General features: G+C 45.4%; 2 protein-coding genes and 1 long non-coding RNA gene across 4 annotated transcripts in view; 1 reads left to right on the top strand and 2 right to left on the bottom strand.

Moving 5' to 3' along the window:
• Positions 1-3,360: 3,360 nt before the first annotated feature.
• On the bottom strand, positions 3,361-9,096 carry snai3 (snail family zinc finger 3). The gene is made up of 3 exons (XM_061245075.1): positions 8,962-9,096; positions 5,056-5,655; positions 3,361-3,863 (listed from the first exon to the last, which is right to left on the bottom strand). The coding sequence occupies exons 1-3, from the start codon at positions 9,035-9,037 to the stop codon at positions 3,682-3,684; spliced, it is 858 nt and encodes a 285-aa protein (XP_061101059.1). The 5' UTR covers positions 9,038-9,096; the 3' UTR covers positions 3,361-3,681.
• A 565-nt stretch (positions 9,097-9,661) lies between these two features.
• On the top strand, positions 9,662-14,949 carry LOC133130473 (uncharacterized). Its single transcript, XR_009708957.1, has 2 exons — positions 9,662-10,065; positions 14,201-14,949. It is a non-coding gene; the product is annotated as an uncharacterized LOC133130473 (long non-coding RNA).
• The window catches only part of LOC133130453 (B-cadherin-like), a 44,636-nt gene continuing 36,376 nt past the window's right edge, over positions 14,174-22,433 (bottom strand). The window contains exons 4-16 of one of the 2 annotated variants that reach the window (XM_061245058.1): positions 21,300-21,434; positions 21,051-21,206; positions 20,570-20,717; positions 20,193-20,365; positions 19,955-20,083; positions 19,595-19,780; positions 19,184-19,428; positions 17,651-17,793; positions 17,340-17,564; positions 16,479-16,697; positions 15,606-15,736; positions 15,036-15,185; positions 14,174-14,458 (exon numbers count right to left, since the gene is read on the bottom strand). In XM_061245058.1, coding sequence (XP_061101042.1) covers positions 14,249-14,458; positions 15,036-15,185; positions 15,606-15,736; positions 16,479-16,697; positions 17,340-17,564; positions 17,651-17,793; positions 19,184-19,428; positions 19,595-19,780; positions 19,955-20,083; positions 20,193-20,365; positions 20,570-20,717; positions 21,051-21,206; positions 21,300-21,434 — 2,250 coding nt within the window. In that variant the 3' untranslated portion in view covers positions 14,174-14,248. The remainder of the gene's footprint in view (positions 14,459-15,035; positions 15,186-15,605; positions 15,737-16,478; positions 16,698-17,339; positions 17,565-17,650; positions 17,794-19,183; positions 19,429-19,594; positions 19,781-19,954; positions 20,084-20,192; positions 20,366-20,569; positions 20,718-21,050; positions 21,207-21,299; positions 21,435-22,433) is intronic. The other variant, XM_061245060.1, reaches the window with a different exon arrangement.

Below are 22,433 nucleotides of genomic sequence, written 5' to 3'. Positions count from 1 at the left end.
GCCACCGGGCTCTATTTTCGGCCTGCGGGTTGCCGTATCGGGAGCGGGCAAATGCCTTCCTCACCCTGGCTACGGCGTATTTATAGGGCGGCGGGCTCCTCCGTAGCGCCGAGGAGTCAGCTGATGCCCGCGTCATGGCAACCGCTGACGGAGGGGAAAGATCTGGGCTGGAAACCGGGAACGCGTTTTTAATGCCCCCAACTCTTGGGGGGGCATGAGCATCCGCGACCCTTATCATCTTGATTTTTTCCCCTCCCCCCTTAGCATTAGCTTCATCATTAGCATTAGCATTGGCATTAGTGTTGGCATTAGCGCTATCGTTAGCATTAGCGTCATCATTAGCATTAGCTGCCCCCGGGTGTGGTCGGGGGGGGGGGACAGGGGGACAGGGGCTAAGGAACGTGGGGGTTTAAATTGAGCCCGTCTGAAAGGCGAAGGATGGATGGATGGATTGCCGCAGGCTCCAGGCAGACGCTCTCCCTGGAACGGGCTCCAGTCATGTCACAGTTTACTCCTGCGCAAATCCCCCCCCGGCACCCGCCGTCCGCACCCGGGCCTCTCCGAGGCGCGAGGCGCTGTCAGACGGGATGAGCCCCGCTGGGGATTTCCACTAAATAATGACTCCCGCCACCGTTCCTCCCAGCTTAGGGAATATCCAGCAGGATTGCGAGCCCCATTCCCGGCTGACATTCCCATACGGGGGTAATAATAGGTGGAGTGACGGGGCGGGGGGGGGGGGGGGGTTCGGCGGACCACCTTGTCACAGCGTTATTCGGCATGACGTGATGCTCCAGCTGCTGCCTCTCCTTTGTTTGCTGAAGGACTGGGCGTGTGGGGGGGGGAGCCACAATCACTCAGCTCTCAGCTCTCAGCATCCACCCGATTCTTTTTCCCAGCCTTGTCCCCATCCCGTAAATCAGGCCCGAGCCCAGAGCGGGCTCTGACCTGCGCATATTCCGAGAAGTTTTCGGGAATGCCCGGCGCGGTTGGGATCTTGTAGAAACGAGTCCGGTAAGTGGGAGTGTGCCAGGTGGCGGGGTGGGGGTGGGGGGGGGCAGCTGCTACCTTCCACTTGTGCTGAGTGACCACGCTCCACCCCCCCCGACATCCCCACCCCACCCCACTGCAGTTTGGCACCAAGCCACAGTGGCATAGCCCCTCTCCACCTGCCGATAAACAGATATAGTTAATAAGAATTTTCCATGCACCGTCGGAAAAGGGAATCACAGTTTTATTTAGACTCATAAATCCCTTCTCTCTTTCTCTCTCTCTCTCTCTCTCTCTCTCTTTTTCACCAGCTGCTCTCAGAAGACATGTTAATTAGCCATAGGGGAAAAATAAATAAATTAATACACAAACACAGCCGGTGTAATTCAGGATCTCCTGGAAGTGGTGTGTGTGTGTGTGTGTGTGTGTGTGGGGGAGTGTGGGTGTGGGTGTGTGTGTGTGTGTGTCTGTGGGTGAGTGTGTATGTGGGTGAGTGAGTGAAGTGGGGGTTCCTAAACCTGCCCCTCACAGATTTTATTTTGTTATTTTTCCTGCATTTCCACCCTCCGTGGGTGAAGTGGTGGCCCCGGCACCCCGACCCCGGATGCCTGGTTGTGGGGGAAGCTCTCCAGGCTCACAGGCCCGTGTGAGCTCAAACTGCCCCTGTGGTTAAAGGGCCACTGTGCCTTATGAATATTTTAATGGATATCCCTTCTGGGGCTCCAAAAACGGAATGTTCAAAAACTCTCCTTGACTTCCCATGCAGCTCATGTAAACTGACGTGCCGTTTTAAAAACCGAGACGATTCACTTCCCTTTAGCTTTTCTTCTCCTGGGTGTTTTTATTTTTTTTTTCGTTTTTTTTTTGACTGAATATACAATGCTTTGGATGATGTTGCAGTGAGAATATTTTCAAAAATTACATTTTGTTACATTTTAATTGAATGTGCCTTATGTTAATAAATACTGTATAGAGCTCAGGGAAGCCAAAATTTAACACAGGGTCTGAGGAGGTTAAACGGACGATTTTATGACAACTGCTAAATATCCTTAAGGACAGATGTGAACAGGTAGATTTGTGTTCTCGTGATCCACCACCGCCTGCCTCTTCCACCACCCCTTATTTTCATCTGAAGGGTCCGTATTCGAGGACGGTCTGGTTTTGTTTCTCTTCAGTGACCTGTGCCCTTCCTACTGGGTCCAGGGGAGGTGGGGTGGGGTAGGAGGGAAAGCCAGGAATATGCCAGGAATGATACAGCTATTTTTAATCGCCACGATTGAAGAAACAGTTAGTGGAATACGTCTTATCACACGAGCCTGTCAGACTTGACCAGCCAGGTGGCTTAGACCAGACTTTCGAAATTAGTAAAAAATTTGATTAGAGCTAATTCCATGGCTCTCTCATATTTTTTAGACGATAATCAAATGATTATTTCGTTTACTAAACAACCTCAGAAGGAAGGCCCATAAAGGACGGGTGACCATCATCTGGAGGAACGGCAAAGAGCAGCGTTTCGGAAGCGTGAACATTTCAGCGTTGACAGAAGCACAGAGGCAAGATGCGAACAACGCAGTTTCTGCGCATTAAACTCAGTTTCTGCGCATTAAACGCAGTTTCTGCACATTAAACGCAGTTTCTGCGCAGCTGAGCTGGAGCCCTGACAGGGGAACTGAAGCGGCAGCTGGCTGTACACATTTCAGGTTCCGCCGGGTGTGAGTGCTCAGGCCTAAGCCCGAGACCAGAAAGTAACATCCATCCTCCATTCATTCCTTTTGTCATTTCACTGATCCAAACGGAGCGAACGGTATGTATTTATACAGCGCCAGAATCCAAAGCGCTGTACAATTGATGCTTCTCCATCACACACTCGCACACCAATGTCATGCAAGGCACCAACCAGCTCATCAGGGCCAATTGGGGAGGGGGTTAGGTGTCTTGCTCGAGGGCACTTCAACACGCCCAGGGTGGGATCGAAACGGCAACCCTCCCAACAACCGCTCTTACCTTACCTAAGCCGAGGTCGCCCGACTCGGTGAGGCCTCTTCCGTTTCGCTCTGACCCACAGAACCGGCGCTCCATCGGTCAGGTGAGGGAGGAGAGGACACCGTCAGGGTTGTCGGACGTGGTCGATGCTCTGTAGGATTCAGCAGAAGATGGTGGCACTGGAATGGGAGCTGGACGCAGGACTGGCAAAACCTGGGCTAAGTGTGCGGAGTGGTGCGAGGACTGTATCCAAGCAGAACGTGAAGAGGTCGTAGGAAAATAATGCATTTATTTTCATTATATACATAATGGGGTACAAAACAAGTCTTTGTAAAATACGGAAATACATTTCTTTGCTCAGATTCACATAGGTGAGCAGTACAGAGCGTTCATTGTTATGAAGAGGGCGGGGTTGGGGCGGTTGTCAGGAGAGCAGGGTGTTGTCAGGACAGCGGGCGGTTGTCGGGACAGCGGGCGGTCGTCAGGACAGTGGGCGGTCGTCAGGACAGCGGGCTGTTGTCAGGACAGCGGGCTGTTGTCAGGACAGCGGGCTGTTGTCAGGAGAGCAGGTTGTTTGTCAGGACAGTGGGCGGTTGTCAGGACAGTGGGCGGTCGTCAGGACAGTGGGCGGTCGTCAGGAGAGTGGGTTGTTGTTAGGAGAGCGGGCGGTTGTCAGGACAGTGGGCGGTCGTCAGGAGAGCCGGTTGTTTGTCAGGACAGCGGGCAGCAGCCCGCCTCCTCGTGCTTGGACAGCAGGGATATCCTGGAGAAGGTCTTGGAGCAGCTCTTGCACTGGTACTTCTTGATGTCGGAGTGGGTCTGGAGGTGCGCCCGCAGGTTGGACCGGTCGGCGAAAGCTCGGCTGCAGTGGGGGCAGGAGAACGGCTTCTCGCCTGAAACGGACCGGGCACAGACACCGGCGTCAGCACGCTGCTCTGAGCGGGAACGCGCGGGAAAATCACAGCTGCGTTACTCTCCAGGAGGTAACTTCATGACGTGCTCCGGCACCATTAAGCAGGAAGTAAATAAAAGCAATAAATAAAATATAAAACAAACCAAAAAACTATCAGGTCACTGTGTAGATCGATGCGAGACTAAGATTACATTAAATTACACCCAGAGAGCTCAACACAACTTTCTCATTTTTAAACCCATTAATACAGCTGGATATTTCACTGAGGCGCCTGAATTTCTCAGGTGAGTGTAGCTGTACCCATGTGTGTGTGTGTGTGTGTGTGTGTGTGTGTGAGAGTGTGTGGGCAGGTGAGCGTGTGTGTGTGTGTGTGTATGTGTGTGAGTGTGTGGGCAGGTGAGCGTGTGTGTGTGTGTGTGTGCGTGTATGTATGTGTGAGTGTGTGTGAGCAGGTGAGCGTGTGTGTGAGAGCGTGTGTGTGTGAGTGTGAGCGTGTGTGAGTGTGGGTGTGTGTGTGCATGCGTGTGTGTGTGTGATGGTGTGTGTGTGTGTGTGTGTGTGTGTGTGATAGGGTGTGTGTGATGGTGTGAGTGTGTGTGTGATGGTGTGTGTATGTGAGTGTGTGTGTGTGTGTGTGTCATGGTGTGTGTGAGTGTGATGGTGTGTGAGTGTGTGTTTGTGAGTGTATGTGTGTAGTGATGTGAGTGTGTGTGTGTGCACGTGTGAGTGTGTGTGTGTGTGTGATGGTGTGAGTGAGTGTGTGTGTGAGAGTGTGGGTGTGTGTGTTGATGCGTGTGTGTGTGTGTGATAGGGTGTGTGTGATGGTGTGAGTGTGTGTGTGTGTGTGTGTGATGGTGTGAGTATGTGTGTATGTGAGTGTGTGTGTGTGTGATGGTGTGTGTGATGGTGTGAGTGAGTGTGTGTGTGAGAGTGTGGGTGTGTGTGTGCATGCGTGTGTATGTGTGATGGTGTGTGTGTGTGTGTGTGTGTGTGTGATGGTGTGAGTGTGTGTGTGTGTGATGGTGTGAGTATGTGTGTGATGGTGTGAGTATGTGTGTATGTGAGTGTGTGTGTGTGTGATGGTGTGTGTGAGTGTGTGTGTGCACGTGTGTGTGTGTGTGTGTGTGGGCAGGTGAGCGTGTGTGTGTGTGTGCGCGCGCGCGCAGCCGTACCCGTGTGTGTGCGGATGTGTCCCTGCAGCAGCCAGGGCCGGGAGAAGGCCTTCCCGCAGAGCGTGCAGACGCAGGGCAGGGTGTGCGTGCGGATGTGCATCTTCAGCGCCCCCAGGCTCACGTACTCCTTCTGGCAGAACCTGCAGCTGAAGCAGCGGGGGCAGTGCCACTCGCAGTGCAGCTGCCTGTGCTTGGCCAGGCCCGAGAAGGTGAAGTAGGCCCGGCGGCAGTCCAGGCACTGGAAGCGCTCCTGCCCGCCGGCGGGCCCCAGCTCCAGCAGGGGCGAGGGGACGGAGCGCGGCCGGGGGCCGGGGAGGAGACGGAAGGCGCGGGGCTCCAGGGCCGGGGGCGAGTCCGGGAGGCGCGCGTGGCCCCCCAGCAGGGGCCCGGCGGGGGGGAGGCGCGCGTGCCGCGGGCGCCCGTCCGTCGACGGGGCGGCGAGGGAGTCGTGCTCCCCCGACGTTTTGGGCGCGGAGGTGAGGAGGGCTGCGGGCCGCCACTCCCCCGCGACGTGGGGGCCACGGGGGGGGCCGGACGCTGGAGCGTGGGACAGGGGGCCCGGCGTGGACCGGTCGCGGGAGTGTCGAGCGAGGACGTCCTCTGTGGAAAACACAGTCAAATTGTGTGCGTTACATTACATTACATTACTGGCATTTAGCAGACGCTTTTATCCAGAGCGATGTACTATTGATTAGACTAAGCAGGAGACAATCCTCCCCTGGGGGGCAATGCGGGGTTAAGGGCCGTGCTCAAGGGCCCAACGGCTGTGCGGATCTTATTGTGGCTACACCGGGATTCGAACCACCGACCTTGCGGGTCCCAGTCATGGACCTTAACCACTATGCTACAGGCCGCCCCATTACGTATATTCAGCAGATGGTGTTATCCGAAGCAACAAAATATGACCGCGTGCCAAGGGTCAGGGTAACAACTACAGGACATGGGTCGGATGAAGTACGATTCGCCTAAAGTATTGGTTGTCTACTGCCGTGAACGTCACATCCAGTTTGCATGGTACTGTACCTGTAAATATCTGGTAAGTCAGTAGATATGGTACTGTACCTGTAAATATCTGGTAAGTCAGTAGATATGGTACTGTACCTGTAAATATCAGGTAAGTCAGTAGATATGGTACTGTACCTGTAAATATCAGGTAAGTCAGTAGATATGGTACCGTACCTGTAAATATCAGGTAAGTCAGTAGATATGGTACTGTACGTTAGACTAGAAGCAAGGCCTGATGGAATAGATACGGTAAAGACGTACAGCTGGATATAAACTCAACGCAATAGTGCTCAGATGAGAATGCAAAGGAAAAAAGATGGAAGATCAAGACCCAGGTGGTACATGAGATACTAGATTAGGGCACTCCTGTGGAGGATTAGAGTTAGAGCTGTGTGTGTGTGTGTGTGTGTGTGTGTGTGTGTGTGTGTGTCAACTGCAACAGACACACCATTCATACTCATAGTGAGACCAGTCTGACCTCCTGCAGTGTTACCTGCTCAACCTCTGAAACACTGAAGGCCATATGTGTACAGCACTGTGCAAAAGTCTTAAGGCACCTGTATAACACTCTGTACAGATAAGATTCTTTCCAAAATAATTCAGTGAAAGGTCCTAAATAAACGTACTATACATTTTCTATTACATTTAAGAGTACATAGTAATTTATAATTAAAAACTGAATCGAATCAATATTTTGTGTGACCATCCTTCGGCGTTAAAACTGCATCACTTCTCTGAGATAGCCAACGCTGTCCTGCAGTTCCATAAGACAATCGGCAGGGAGGTTGTTCCAAGCATTTTGGAGAACTTGCCACAGTTCTGCAGACTCCCTGCTTCTGATCTCAGACAGCCTTGATCAAGTTAGTTTTTATGTAAAATGTAGTCAATTGATTACAGTAAAATGTTACTTTTTTAAAATTAAATACAAAAATGTCTCTGTAAAATTAAATCTTTTGGAAAATGAATATTTGGAAATCTTAAATGTGTTCTTTTATACTAACACACACACAAAAATAAACATATATATAATAAAATCTTGGGTGCCTAAGATTTCTGCACAGTACTGTATATCGCCACAAATAGGGAAAACTAAACAGAGGGTTTCTCACATTAAAAAAAAAAAAAAAAAAAAGAATAATAAAAAAAAGATTTTTGACCACTTGTCCCCATAAATGATGGACAATTTGGACTTCTGAAATTGCTGTTGTGCATTTCAAATAAAAGATTAAGCAGTTTTGTATGTATTATTAAGAGGTGAAATTGCAGCGGAAGTTCTACTGGGCCTGCATTCAACTTTTTTATTTTAAATAATACTACCATTTAGATTGTAGAACTGGATTATATATGCATATGTTCTCTAGTACTAATAATGCTGAACAGCCTTTGTGGCTTGATTTTATTTGTGTTAAAAGGACTGGATATTCAATTTATGGAAAAGTTTGTGCGTTCATGTGTACGTACAGTGCAGTCCGTAAGTATTAGGACAGTGGCACAATCTTTTGCACAATCGATTTCGAATTAAACGATGTGAGGCGCAGACTTAATATCGGATTTGATTTGAGTGTACATACATCCATATCAGTGATCAATGTAGGACTTTATAATTCCTTCATAGTTCCTCCATTTTACGGGACTGAAGGTAATGAGTGTTCTTGTTCTGTTTGACAGTTGGGAAGGGTTTTCTTCACAACTGAAAGGATCCTTCACTCATCCACTACAGTGGTCTTCTGTGGTCTACCAGGTCGTTCGCTATTGCTGAGCTCACCAGCGCTTCCTAACAATGCAGTTGATTTTTCCGAATGTTTTGGCTGCGTCACTGATTGAGTTATTCTGATTTTTTCAGCCTTGTGACAGCCTGCTTTACTGGCATTGACACTTCCCTGGTCCCACGTTGAGAGACAACATCAGCAGACACAAAATAAAAATGCCACACACTGTCAACTGTGGACCTATAGAGTTCAACTGATGTGGATCTAAATACTCTTATATAAAATGCGGACAGTCGACACCTACATCATATCCATCGTTTAATTTAAAAACCACAGCCAAAACAACAAATGCACTGCATAATTTTAAAAGGCATCGCTTTCAACTTATATTAATTACCTGAGGTTTAAATAATTCTCACTGTGGTGTGTAGGTATTCATGGTCTGATTATGTAGGCTTGGTAGTTCAAATGTACAGTAATTACAAGGAAATTAACTTTGTTATTTTAAATTCTTGCGCCGCCGTATTTTCCCATCCGATTTCATAATGATCATCGTCGAAGTTGGTCATGAAAGGGGGGGTAACTGTAGAGTAGCTCGCATAAAGGGATGCAGTTGAACAAAAACGCGGATTTCAGGGGGATTTCGGAGTAAAAGGGGCACGGAAGGGCGCTACATTAGCCTCTTCAACGTGCTTAATAGGCCCCTTCACATCCCAAAAGCAGGGACTGACAATAAGCCCCCCTTTTGTGCGGGAGATTTTGCACCTGCTAAACTCCAACCGCGTTTGCAGTATCCGTTGCAAAAAGTTTTTGTTTTCATCATCATTATTATTTTATCATTATTTTCAGCGTTGCTTGGCAACACTTTGGATACCACTCAAATAAACTTTTTTTCTCATACGCTCATGAACAACTGATTTTCCTTATATACGCGAAGCATGCTTCATATTTAAATCAGCTTCCACCACAATATTTCTTAAACGGTAGCTGCAATGTAAACATGTATTACTTGCTTGATACATAAAAACCGCCAGACCCCATGAAAAAACGGATATTAAAGCACAATAAACGTACTCTTTAGAGAAATACATTAGATAATTATCAAATCATACACAAGAAGGCAAACCATTTATGGACAGAAGCGATGATATCATGAAAAATAGTGATAAGTTAACTTCAAAAAGTTATCTACCTCTTTTGTTTGAATCCAGTTGGGCGTAGTTTGGCTTCTTACTAAGGTATTTCTTCACCAAAAAAGACCGTGGCATCTTACAATATCTGCGAATCGCAGATGCGCATACACTGTACGACCCTTAGCAACGCAAGAATGCTGGAGTGAATGATCATAGGCAGGAGACCTGTTGAATAAATAGGAGGTCTTGGAGGCTGTCTTTGCCGCACATTCTTCCATGGACTGGAGAGAGTCAGGTGCAGAGGCTCACTGCCAATTAGCATAGGCTCCCCGTCGGGCCAATTAGAATGAAAGGACAAGTGGAAGAGGGCGGAGCCTTACGCGACGATCAGCATACCCCAGCGAAACAGGTGCATCGCGCCCTTTACTGCGCAGGTGCAGTGGTTCAAGTTCGCTTTAGTGTTTGTGTTGATGTGTAATTCTGGCGACATTTCCTTTTTGTTGGCAGTGTGTTCATCACAAATATTCACAATTCGTTTAGTCAAACCACTGGTTTTGTCGACCGGGGGATTTTAAACTTTTTTTATTTTTATTTTTATTTTTTATTTTTACAAATGCACACCAGTTACTGTTTCAAATTAATTGACTATTGAAATATAAAGGAGAATATAGTAACGTGGGGAGGTGTGTTTTCCCTATAATACCGTTAGAATAATAAAAAATAAAAAAACATTTAACACTTAAAGTATTCTATAGTAAGCGCACCATTCTTTGACCAAACGAAAGGAGCTGGAGAGGGGGGCCCACCATCCCACTTCTATTTTTCTCCGTTTCTTTTCTCCCGCCCCGTATGTCTCCCATTTAAACCTCCGAAAACAAACAGCATTCCAGGTCGCTTTTTCCATCCCGGCCCAGAGTGTGTCCTTTTGAGCGAACCCTGCTGAAAAGAACAGCTTTGCGCAGTAGACTAGAGGACGAGAAGGAGAACGACGACGTGGAGGTTAGCAAAACAAGAAAACGGGCCCGGCCCAATTAACATGTGAATACGGAACCTACGAGCAATGAAAAGCGGATTTCCTCTCATTGCCTCCCGGGCAACATCCCCTTTCACTGCCGCGGGCAATATTGAATCTCAACACCAACCTCGAATGACACAAAAATAAGGTGTGTTGTGCGTATTTGGTAACTAGTATTATTTCTATTGCGTTTTAATGAGCTATTTTATATTTTGTCAAACCCAATGTGAATAATTAGTGCTAAATCATTGTTTTAAAAATGTGCCACCTGTAATTTTATATATGTATAGTACTGTGCAAAGTTTTTAGGCAGGTGTGAAAAAATGCTGTAAAATAAGAATGCTTTCAAAAATAGAAATGTTTATTTTTTTATGAAATTACAAAATGCATGAACAGAAGAAGTGAATGAACAGAAGAAAAAACTTGATCAAATAAATATTTGGTGTGACCACCATTTGCCTTCAAAACAGCATCAATTCTTCTCAGTATACTTGAACACAGTTTTTCAAGGAACTCGGCAGGTAGGTTGTTGGAGAACTAGCCACAGTTCTTCTGTGGATTTAGGCAGCCTCAATCCCCTGTAATCCCAGACTCTTCATGTAATCCCAGACAGACTCGATGATGTTGAGATCAGGGCTCTGTGGGGGCCATACCATCACTTCCAGGACTCCTTGTTCTTCTGTACGCTGAAGATAGTTGTTAATGACATTGGCTGTATGCTTGGGGTCGTTGTCCTGCTGCAGAATAAATTTGGGGCCAATCAGATGCCTCCCTGATGGTATTGCATGATGGATAAGTATCTGCCTGTACTTCTCAGCATTGAGGAGACCATTCATTCTGACCAAATCCCCAACTCCATTTGCAGAAATGCAGCCACAAACTTACAAGGAACCACCACTGTTGCCTGCAGACTCATTCTTGTACCGCTCTCCAGCCCAAAACAAGGCAGTAAACAAACTGTCTTCTGCTACAGCCAAATATTTCAATATTTTGTGCATAGTTGAGTCGCTTGGCCTTGTTTCCACGTCGGAGGTATGGCTTTTTGGCCGCAATTCTACCATGAAGACCACTTCTGACCAGACCACACAGTAGATGGGTGTACCTGGGTCCCACTGGTTTCTGCCAATTCTGAGTTGATGGTACTGCTAGATATCTTCAGATTGCAAAGGGAAGTAAACATGAAGTGTCTTTCGTCTGCTGCACTAAATTTCCTTGGCCGACCACTGCACCTACGGTCCTCAACGTTGCCCGTTTCTTTGTGCTTCTTCAATAGCCTGAACAGCACATCTGGAAACCCCTGTCTGCCTTGAAATTTCTGCCTGGGAGATACCTTGCTAATGCAGTATAACTAATTTGTGTCTTGTTGCTGTGCTCAGTCTTGCCATGGTGTATGACTTCTGACATTAAACTGTCTTCAGCAACCTCACCTTGGAAGCAGAGTTTGGCCGTTCCTCGTCAAGTTTTAACCCTCCTACACCTCTGATTGTGTTTCAACCTACATATTAAATTGATAATCATAAGCTCTTGTTTGGTATAATTGGTTTATCACACACCTGGCTATATGCCTACAAGATCCCTGACTTTGTGCAAGTGTACCGAGAAGAATTGATGAAAGGGTGGTCACACCAAATGTTGATTTGATTTAGATTTGTCTTCTGTTCACTCACTTTGCATTGTGTTAATTGATAAAAAATAAACTATTAACATTTCTATTTTTGAAAGCATTCTTGCTTTACAGCATTTTTTCACACCTGCCTAAAACTTTTGCACAGTACTGTACATTGGATTTGAAATGAAACTATGAATCTGGGGTTAAAGTACAGAGCGCCACCTTTAGTTTGAAGATATTTACATCCATATCGGGTGATCCCTGTAGGAATTACATTCCCTTCTTATACATATTCCCCAGGCAAGGGATCGAGCCGGCAACCCTCCGGCTGCCAGACAACTGCTCTTACTGCCTGAGCCATGTCGCTCCATTTATCAGACATAGATTTGGAGGGTTTGTCTTCATCATGGCGAGAATTCTGTGGTCATCAACTGTACATGTCTTCCTACCAGTTCCTTTGCAATTACTGAGCTTGTCAAGCTCTCTTTCTTCTTAATGATGTTCCAAATCGTTGATTTTTCTAAGCCTATTGTTTGGCCTGTGTCTATGACTGTTTTTGTTCTTATTTCTCAGCCTCATAATGGCTTCCTTGACTGTCATTGGAACAACTCAACAGAAACAGTTTCGGAAGGCAGCTGTCCAATTACTTTTGGTCCCCTAAAATTGGATGACTCAATATGGATGCAAATACCTCAAATTAAACGTGCCAGTCTGCACTTTAAGCTCATATTCATAGTTTTATTTCAAATCCAATGTGCTGGAGTACAGAGCCAAAAGAACAGAAATTGTACCACAATCCAAATACTTGCAGACTGCACTGTGTATATACTCACTGAGCACTGTATCAGGTATTTATTACTTATTTTTTAGACTTCTACTGTGGTAGCCTATCCATTTAGAGTTATGATTGCGTTGTGTGTTCAAAGATACTCTTCTGCATACCACTGTTGTAATGTGTGGTTATTGCGTTACTGTCACCTTCCTGTCAGCTTTGACCAGTCTAGTCATTCTCCTCGGACCTCTCTCATTAACAAAGCGTTTCAGCCCACAGAACTGCTGCTCACTGGATTTTTGGTTTTTCGCACCATTCTCTGCAAACTCTATAGAGAAAATCACAGGAGATCAGCAGATTCTGAGATCACCATCATCTCAAACCACCCTGTCTGCCACCAGCCATCATTCAACATTGTCACTTAGATCAAATTTGTTCCCCATTCTGATGCTTGATGTGAACATTAAGTGAAGCTCCTGACCCATATCTGCATGATTGTATGCATTGCACTGCTGCCACACGATTGGCTGATTAGATAATCGCATGTAGGTGTACAGGTGTTCCTCATGAAGTGCTCAGTGAGTGTATATTCCCTCAGGTTTTGAAATCTGTGATGAATGTGGTTTAAGAAACCTTGATAGGCCAGCAGAATAAACCCTCAGTTGTGAACTGTGAAGACCGTGGTTTCCCAGGCCCCAGTGATGGGACAGCGCCCTCTGGTGTTGTGGAGAAGTCATATCTGGGGAGTTACATCATTTAGTTCAGGGCTGCCCAAACCTGTTCCTGGAGATCTACCGTCCTGTAGGTTTTCACTTCAACCCTAATTTGGCACACCCGATTCTATTAATTACCTACTAAGTAGCTCAATGAGATCTGAAGCTGTTGAATGAGGTGTGGCTTAGTTAGGGCTGAAGTGAAAACCTGCAGGACAGTAGATCTCCAGGAACAGGGTTGGGCAGCCCCGAGTTAGTTATATCATTTAAACGACCCCAAATTTGTTTGGGGTCGCATCAAAAAAAAAGTTTGGGAAACCCGCCATTAACACCACCACCATGGCATCAATATCAAGATGAACAGAGAAAAGTTTTCATTTTAGATTTATTCAAAAATATTTGTACATCTCATGACAACACTTCTGCAAGTGCTAATGGATCATCCTTGCTGCCTTGCATGTGAACAGCATCAACAATAATCGTAAGGCAGAAAACCGGTTACAAGAACATAGCTTTAAAAAAAAAAAAATGTATCAAAAGCATTTAAAAAATGTATCTGATTTCTAACTCATTCTAAAAGTTCTTTAAAAACATACAAACAAGCAAAATACAGGAACTTACTAAAAAACATCAAAATTGGTTTAGTTTAGTTTTTTTTGCCTTTTGTGGTGCTAAACAGAAATCCTGAGATATTATGGCATAGTAAAACTAAAAATCTTGGAAAGAATTACTGTACAAAAAAACAACAACAACTTATATACAGGTGAGGGTGGAGCTGGCTGGCTGGGGACGGGCAAAACATCGGGCAGCGAGTTCATTTAGAGTCTCTCACGGTTCTTTAACATCGGCTTCCAGCGCAAAGCCAAGAAACCTCACCGTCTCAAGAGGCTCCAGCATCGATGCACATAAAGCTTTTTTAAAAACACATGCGCAGATAACGAACGGGGCCGCTTCAGTCCCCAGCCCTGGACTCAAGCCAACGGCACTGCGGCTTGGCCCTCAACCTGCCTCGGCCTTTCTCTCCGCCACTCTCACTTACCGTTTCACCGACAGGGGGATGGCACCCGCAAAACATTTTAGAGAATTTTTTTTTTAATTTTTTTTTTAAACCCCGAACAACTCGAGTCAAGGACACGCCACTCTTTCTCTCTCCTCCTCCTCCTCCCCCCCCCCCCCCCCCTCCTCCCAGGTTGGATCAGATTTCTCCCCGATGCCCAGGTGAGGAGCGAGGCGGCGCTCAGTCTTCGTCTTCCCCGCCGCCGTACATGTCGGCCAGCTTCTTGAAGCGCGGCCCCCATTCGGCCAGGCGGTCGTAGTCCTGGTCCCCGGAGCTGGAGGAGTTGAGGGAGCTGAGGGACTGAGCCTCTGAGCCGCCCCCTTCGTAGTCGAACACCAGGAGGGAGTCGTACGGCGGGGCGGTGGGGTCGCTGTCCGCGGCCTTCAGGTTCTGCAGCGCAGCGGAGAGGGAGGCTCAAACAACGGCAAGAGCAACAGCAGCAGCAACAACAACAGAGAGGGAGGCTCCAACAACAACGACAACACAAAACGGGTCACGTCCGTTTAGGAGTTACTGATATGAAGGTTAGGCTACTGGGGGCAGGGGAGAATCAACAGGGCGGCCTGTAGTGTAGTGGTTAAGGTCGGTGGTTCTAATATATGTAATGGGGCGGCCTCTAGCATAGTGATTAAGCTCCATGACTGGGACCCGCAAGGTCGGTGGTTCGAATCCCGGTGTAGCCACAATAAGATCCGCACAGCCGTTGGGCCCTTGAGTAAGGCCCTTAGCCCTGCATTGCTCCAGGGGAGGATTGTCTCCTGCTTAGTCTAATCAACTGTACGTCGCTCTGGATAAGAGCGTCTGTCAATTGCCAATAATGTAATGTAATGTAAAACAGGGCGTTGATGTAAATGAGGTTAAATAAAATTAAATAAATTGTATATATACTATTTTATTTCCCCCCCCCCCTGCTTTTGGCTTTCCTCACGAATTGTACAGAAGTCACAGAACACAAACGAAAACTCACGTCATCGATGAAGTTTCCAAGGTCCTCAGGGTTGGCGGGTCGGGGCCGGTAATGCGGAACGTCGGCGGTCAGGAACGTGGGCAGCACGTCATCGCGGATGATCTCGGGCCGGTTGTCCAGTCCGCGGTGCAGCTGGCTCAGGTCGTAGTCCTGAACGGAGAACAGGCGAAAACGAGGGTCAGCGAAATCCCGCGCGCGAAAGAAAAAAAAAAAACGTCCGTTTACGAGAACCGCCGCTTCCCACGCGGCGGCTACCGGGAGATCGACCGGCGTGAAGAAAAAAAACAAAGATTGTGAATACACTCGACAGAAAGGACTAAGGACAATGGGCCTAGACAATGGGCCGAGAACTTCCGAAGACACTTCCGCTATCCCATTGTAACGTAGCGCGGAGGATATTTTGAGGATAGCCCACACCCAAGTGAAACCCTGGTAAAAATGCAGCAGCACTGCATTTAGAGAGTTTTCACCTACTCACACGGACGCGCTCGTCCAGCGTACTCCGTGCATTTACGTATGGAGTAGTGGGCGAGTAGGCAGTTTTAGACACAGCGACGCTGCAACACCCACCTGGTCCTCCTCCCCGCCGCCCTCCTCGTCGTAGTAGTAGAGGTTGTCCCGAACGTCCTCAGGGAGGAGAGGATCCCCCTTCTCCGGTCTGCTCCTCCTCCTCATGAACATGAGGAGCAGCAGCCCCAGCACTGTGAGTCAGAAAAACATACCGCCATAAACACCACGGCCATTTTATACCGCCATTAACACCACAGACTTTTTATACCGCCATTAACACCACCTCCATTTTATACCGCCATTAACACCACCTCCATTTTATACCGCCAGTAACACCACCGCCATTTTATACCGCCATTAACACCACCGCCATTTTATACCGCCAGTAACACCACCGCCATTTTATACCGCCATTAACATCACAGCCATTTTATACCGCCAGTAACACCATACAAACACCACGGCCATTTTATTATTTTATATTATATCATTATTATTATTATTATATGTTATTATATTATATTATATTATTGGCATTTGGCAGACACGCTTATCCAGAGCGACGTACAGTTGATTAGAAAAAATGTTTTATTCGGTCCGCACGTTTCTACGTCAGTGCAGTGCATGCTGTTACGTGGGCACACCACTCCCAACATTTTGACAAGCTGTTAGTCTTTCTTAATTAGTTGGTTTTGTGTTTGGAGGCTTTATTTAGCCTCTTACAGGACATTGTGAGAAATAGCAAGAATACATTTTAACACCTAATTTGGAAGGTCCAATCATAATTGTTGGCCCCATTTACTTGGTGCGACATCCTCTGCCAATTTGAGAGGATACATTTGCATACATGCGCTCCAAAAACCTCTGATGATTTCATACTGCAGACTAAGTGTGTTCCAAGTACAAATGAAGAGAAAATTTTGAATTACTCACAGAGTAAAAGCAGGATCGCTCCCAAAATTCCCAGAATTCCTGGCAGGCCTACACCGGCCACAGCCTTATTGGCGCACGAGTAGTCATTTCCTTTGCAGTCGCACACTTTTGCAAGGACAGTGTTATCTTGGAACATTCCGTTGTTGTCATATACACGGAGTACAACGTTGTAGTCAGCCTGGTCCAAAAAGATTTTCAGTCCTAGTATTATGCCCGTCTCTGGAACAAGTAAATAAAACATTACATTATTTAGCTGACGCTTTTATCTAAAGCGACTTACAGTTGATTAGACTGAGCAGGGGCCAATCCCCCCCTGGAGCAATATGAGGTTAAGGGGTCTTGCTCAAGGGCCCAACAGCTGCACAGATCTTATTGTGGTTACACCACCAACCTTCAGGGTCCCAGTCATGTACCTTAACCACTACGCTACAGGCTACCCAAAATAGTCAACTTTCTGTTATTGGTAGATATGTGAATGTCATGAACAGCAATTCAGATAACAGCTTTATTTAAATAGGCAAATGCTTTTAAAAAATATTTACACAGCACAGAATTGCTAAATAACACACATACAACTAAAACATAATTAAAACGTAAAATGAAAGCATGTTCCCTTAAAAGTAAAGTAAAAGGTTGTTGCAAGAGTTTATTTAATTTTTTTAATGAGTCTTTTCTTAAGGTAGTGCATTCCAAGCATGAAGCATGAAAAATAGAGTTACTTCACCAAATACTTAATGTTTCATCAAGGAAACCTAAGATAAGCCAGCAGCTGACTAAGTGTTGATCTTGGAGCATATGCCGACAGACTGTCAGAAAAGTATGATGGCGCTAAAGCTAAATCTGGTAAACAGGCTTGCTTACTTGTGCCATTCATGCGAGCTGTCCAGTTGTTCGCGTTCATTCCCTGTAGATCCACCCGGAAAGGGGAGGTGAATCCAGGCCCGTCTCGGTCAGTGACGGACAGCGTCACGGGCTGAGATTCTTGGTTACAGATTGTGATCACCCTCTCCTCGATTGTGGGAGCGTTGTCATTTACATCTTCCAGCTCAATCAGCAGAGTCCCGGTTCCCGTTGCAGGGACATCATCTATGAAAAAAAGAGGCAGGTCTTAGTTCACAGTACTGAATGGATACAAGGAAGCATCAATGGTTAAAGAAAAAAAAAGACTATACCGTCATCAATGGCCAGGATGAGGGCCCGGTATCTGCCCCCTATGACAAAGGGAGATTCTCTATCCATGGGGCTCCTCACTTTGATAAGTCCAGTCTCTTTATTGACGTTCAGCCATCCAGCTGGATCATCGCCCGATTTATACCTACAGGGAAAAAAATTCTCAATTGCTTGTTTCTGTTCTCTCAACCACTAGTTTGTATTTTTCCCCCACACAAAGTGCAATAACTTGCCAGGTCATTAGAGGCAGAAACTCTGGGGGATTTCAAGACCAGGCCTGATACCGTGCAAGACCCTATATCGCTTTCAGGTAAACTAAGCATTAGCTACACTTTAGTGGTAAGCGCACACAGCTTGTGGTAAAACTAAGTCAACCGTTACCCCCCCCAAAAAAAACCTATGCTACTGATTAGGTTTTTTTTTGGGGGGGGGGGGGGGGGTTTACTTAGTTTTGGCAACTAAATAATCTACGATATCATATTTTATTTTATATCAATATCAGTATATATATATGTAGGCCTTCATTAATTGCCATATTTCAACGTGAAAGCGAACATTTGTTTTACATAAACAAATAAACATAAACAAATGTTCGCTTTCACGTTGAAACATGGCAATTAATATATATATACTGATATGACTTTAAAATTGAGTTTGAATGTAAGCGTAACAGCCCTATTGAAAACATACACATCTGTCCAGTACCCGTCTACCATCGACAACGTAGGCTAGGTCATACGTCAACAGCGTGTGGATTTGTTCATTTCCTGCACGGCTACAGTATTTCCGTTTCCATAGGATGAAGATGGAACGCGGTAAACGGCTAAAAGTGTGGCTTCATTTTGTGAGGGAAAATGGCGACCAGGCAAAATGCAGAGCAGGAGAAAATACAACAGTTAAAATGAAGAAGAAGGAGATGAGATGAGAGTAGGAGCATGTAAATATATGAGAATAGCTGAAATTATATTTGATAAGGTGATTAATGATTATCTTTATATTTTGGGGATTTAAAAAAACAGATATCTTTTTAGTCATAAGTTTCTTCGCGATGTTATCTAGCCACATTTTTGACTTTGTGGAAATTTGAGTCAATGTATTTTTATTACATTTAATTTGTTAAAAAGACCTTGAGTTTGGTCATTTGAATAAAACAATACCCTTGGCTGTAGGGTAAACACTTTAAAGAATAAAGGTTTTTTTGGGGGGTTTTTTGCGCCGACTAAAAATGACACTTTCAGCCATATTGTTATTGGAAAGGGGAACCGATAAGCCGAACCGGAATCGATAAAATCCAGACGATACCCAACCCTAACTGCAAGTGGATTAATTTCCAATTTAATAAAGTCAAGAGCAGTTATATTCAAAATTAGAATGGTGAAGGAGATCAGGGAAATGTCTCATGACAGCAGGCAGCATTTGTGGAGTCATATGAACGCATGTTAATGAAGCAAAGCTGCGGTAAACAAATGAATGACCCTGATTATTCCATATGAACGATGTTAAAATATGTTGTATTCTCAAAAACATTCCCTTACCACACTTTCTGATTTCTTGCCGTGTCAGGGTCAGTTGCTGTATATGCAATTATGTCAGCACCAGTTTCCAGGTTCTCTGGTTTAATGACCACCTTCTCGGCTGGATTAAACACTGGGGCCTCGTTCACATCCTTCACGTTCACAATAACTGTGGCAGTGGAGGTTAGCATATTGGTGACAAAAGGGGCATCGTTCTCCACGGTGACCAACAAGGTGTACTTTGCGTTCTTCTCAAAATCAAGGCCCTGATTGGGGACAGAACATTTATACACAATTATATACAATTAATAATGAATAAATAAATTTAAAATTTGGCAACGGTCTGACGAATGTTTGGTGCTGAAGCAGATTAACTATTATGTGGATCAGAGATCCTTTGAAATGTTTGGTCTCCAGAGCATGGATATTCACCTTGACTGTAGTAATAATGCCCTCCAGCTTGCTGGGTCCAGTGGTAACATTGAAGAACCCTCCATTGTCTCCTTCAATAATCTTGTATTTAGTTGACCAGGCTAGTGTGTGAGGTTCATCCCCATCAGTCACTGGCATTTTCACCACTACGGCACCCACTGCATTCTCAGGCACAGTCACTGTGTACTATGGAAGAGAAAGTTTACAGAATGTGTGTTACACAAGGTAGAAGACACAATTCAACTTAAAGGATGCTTCTTTAACATTAACAGAAACTGCACAACCCACCACACTGTGGATAGGAAAGACTTGAATAGCACACTTCACATAACTGAAAAGTCCCAGTTAAAGCTCACTTACTGAATTTGGGTCAAACTGAGGAGCGTTGTCGTTGCTGTCGGTTACTGTGATGCTTGCTTTGCAGGTGGTTGAGAGGCCGTTCCCCTCCATATCAGCAGCGCTAATTACCAATGTATATTTAGGAAAGTTCTGCAAAAGGAAAAGCACAATGGTTCTCTCACTGGATTTGCTTTTTTACATTTTCTTAAAATCATTGTCGTTTTTTTCATATAGATCCTGTTATAAGTGGATCGCATACCTCTCTGTCCAGCCCCTCTGTTTTAAGTTGGATCCCTCCAGTTATAGGGTTAATAAAGAACATCTCTTGTGATGGACTCTCTGGGTCTTGGCTCACAATTTTGTATCTAATGTCAGCATTAGCTGAACCAGGTGCATCTAGATCAACAGCGGTCACCTTCATGAATTCAAAACCTTAAGAGGGAAAATTAGTGAACACAAATTAATATCAGCATGAACAATTAAACAAAAATGTATCTAATTCAACAGAACAACACCACCATGGCCGTTTGTGTTAATGGATCTTGAGCAGTCAACCCAGCTAGTGAATATTGCTACTGCTGTCAAAGACTATGCTTCTGTTGTACCATACTGACATTTGCCCTGAGATGAGCCTACCTGCTTTGGATCCTTCAGCTAACTCGCCAAGAAAGGTTTCTTCAGTGAATTTGGGTTTCTCGTCGTTCTGATCGATGACAAAGATGCTAATTTCCATGGGATCCTCGGCCGCAATAGTTTCACCCACTGCTTCAGCGTGAGCAAAGAGCTAGAGAGGGGGAAGAGGGTACCAAGGAGAGAGAAAAAGATTACAAATCGAGGGTATTAAACAAAAAAACGAAACATAAAATGACATTTGAAGACAGACGATACAACAGTTTTACAGACACGTGTGTCGTGCAGAAATGTACCCTCGATTCTATCATTGATCATTGACCAATAGCTGCTAAAAACCCTGATCAAAGAAGTGATTGACTGACACAAGCATGTGATCCCCAGCCTTCCTGAATAGATGGACTACACTGGCCTGAAGTTGCAGCTGGGACTCAACCAAACACAAAAAAAAAATTAATGTTCCTGGGAAAAAAACCCAACAACTCACTTTATATTTATCTTGCGTCTCTCGGTCCAAAGGCTGTGTGACACTGAGCCAGCCAGAGTCTCGGTCAATTTTGAAGAGCTGAACAGGGGGCTGATCTGCCCCAGGCCCAGTGATTTTGTATTGCACCGGCACTTCCTTATCCCTGCTGGATCTGATCTGTGAACACAAAAACAACCAGGCGTCGGTCAGTAAAACCTGACTGAGTTGTAACCAAACTGAAATGGGCAAACCAAAGCGCCGGGCACCTACCTGCACCATCTGTTTGGGGAAGGGGCCTCTGTCGTTCTCTGGGAAGTTGATGGGGGGAATGACCCAGTCCCTCTTCTGCCTCTTCAGCCCTTTGGAAGAGCGTGGAAACATCAGCACTGGAAGAGCTGCAGAGTGCTGAGGAAGGAAAGGACCATCAGTACACAAACTGGCATTAGCGGCAGCCTGTAGCGTAGTGGTTAAGGTACATGACTGGGACCCACAAAGTCGCTGGTTCAATCCCTGCTGTAGCCACAATAAGATCCGCACAGCCGCTGGGCCCTTGAGCAAGGCCCTTAACCCTGCATTGCTTAGTCTAATCAATCGTACATGCCTCTGGATAAGAGCGTCTGCCAAATGCCATTCATGTAATGTAATAGCATTAACTAATGTAGTTAACATGAATTACTTGATAACTACATCAACTAATGAAAAGCTAACTACTACTGTATTAGATAAATTAATATGTATACATTATCAAACAGAGGATAAACACATACTTTTTAACACATTCAACTTTTTTAATTCCAAGATGAATTGGAATTAACTAATGTCGTTTATAACATGAATTAATTGACATACAGTACACATGCATTAAGCATGAAATCAAGTTCTTTTGTTAATGCATTTGTTAACTACTAACTAATGTATTTGTTATATGATATTTATACATTACCAAACATAGGATAAATGTATGATTAGTTAACCATTAACAAATTAATTAACTGTCTTTTTTATTTCAATAAGAATTGGGACAAACTAATGTAGCTAACATGAATGATGCAGATACATAAACGAAGCTCAACAGATTGACTACATAAGTTAATGGCATTTCAGGTAATCCTGGCCTTTAGCATTAAGCACTGTCCATTCCCCCCACATATTACCATTAATCAGCAGTGCCAAGACACTCAAGGTCTCCATTTCCGCAGTCGTTTTTTTTGTTTGTTTTTTTTTTCAATATAAAGATTCCTGGATCTTTTCATTGATTATAAGAGATTAATTTTGATAAGCGTCGCCAGTTTAGGGGGCAGCCCGCAGCCTAGTGGCTATGCTACATGACCGGGACCCGTAAGGTTGGTGGTTCAAGCCCTTGAGCCAGGCCCTTAACCCTGCATTGCTTCTCCTGCTTAGTCT

This window comes from Conger conger, chromosome 6 (assembly GCF_963514075.1).
Source record: "Conger conger chromosome 6, fConCon1.1, whole genome shotgun sequence".
In the NCBI taxonomy this organism is placed as follows: domain Eukaryota; kingdom Metazoa; phylum Chordata; class Actinopteri; order Anguilliformes; family Congridae; genus Conger; species Conger conger.
Note: the sequence above shows the minus strand (reverse complement) of the source record. Positions and strands in the feature narration are given on the sequence as shown.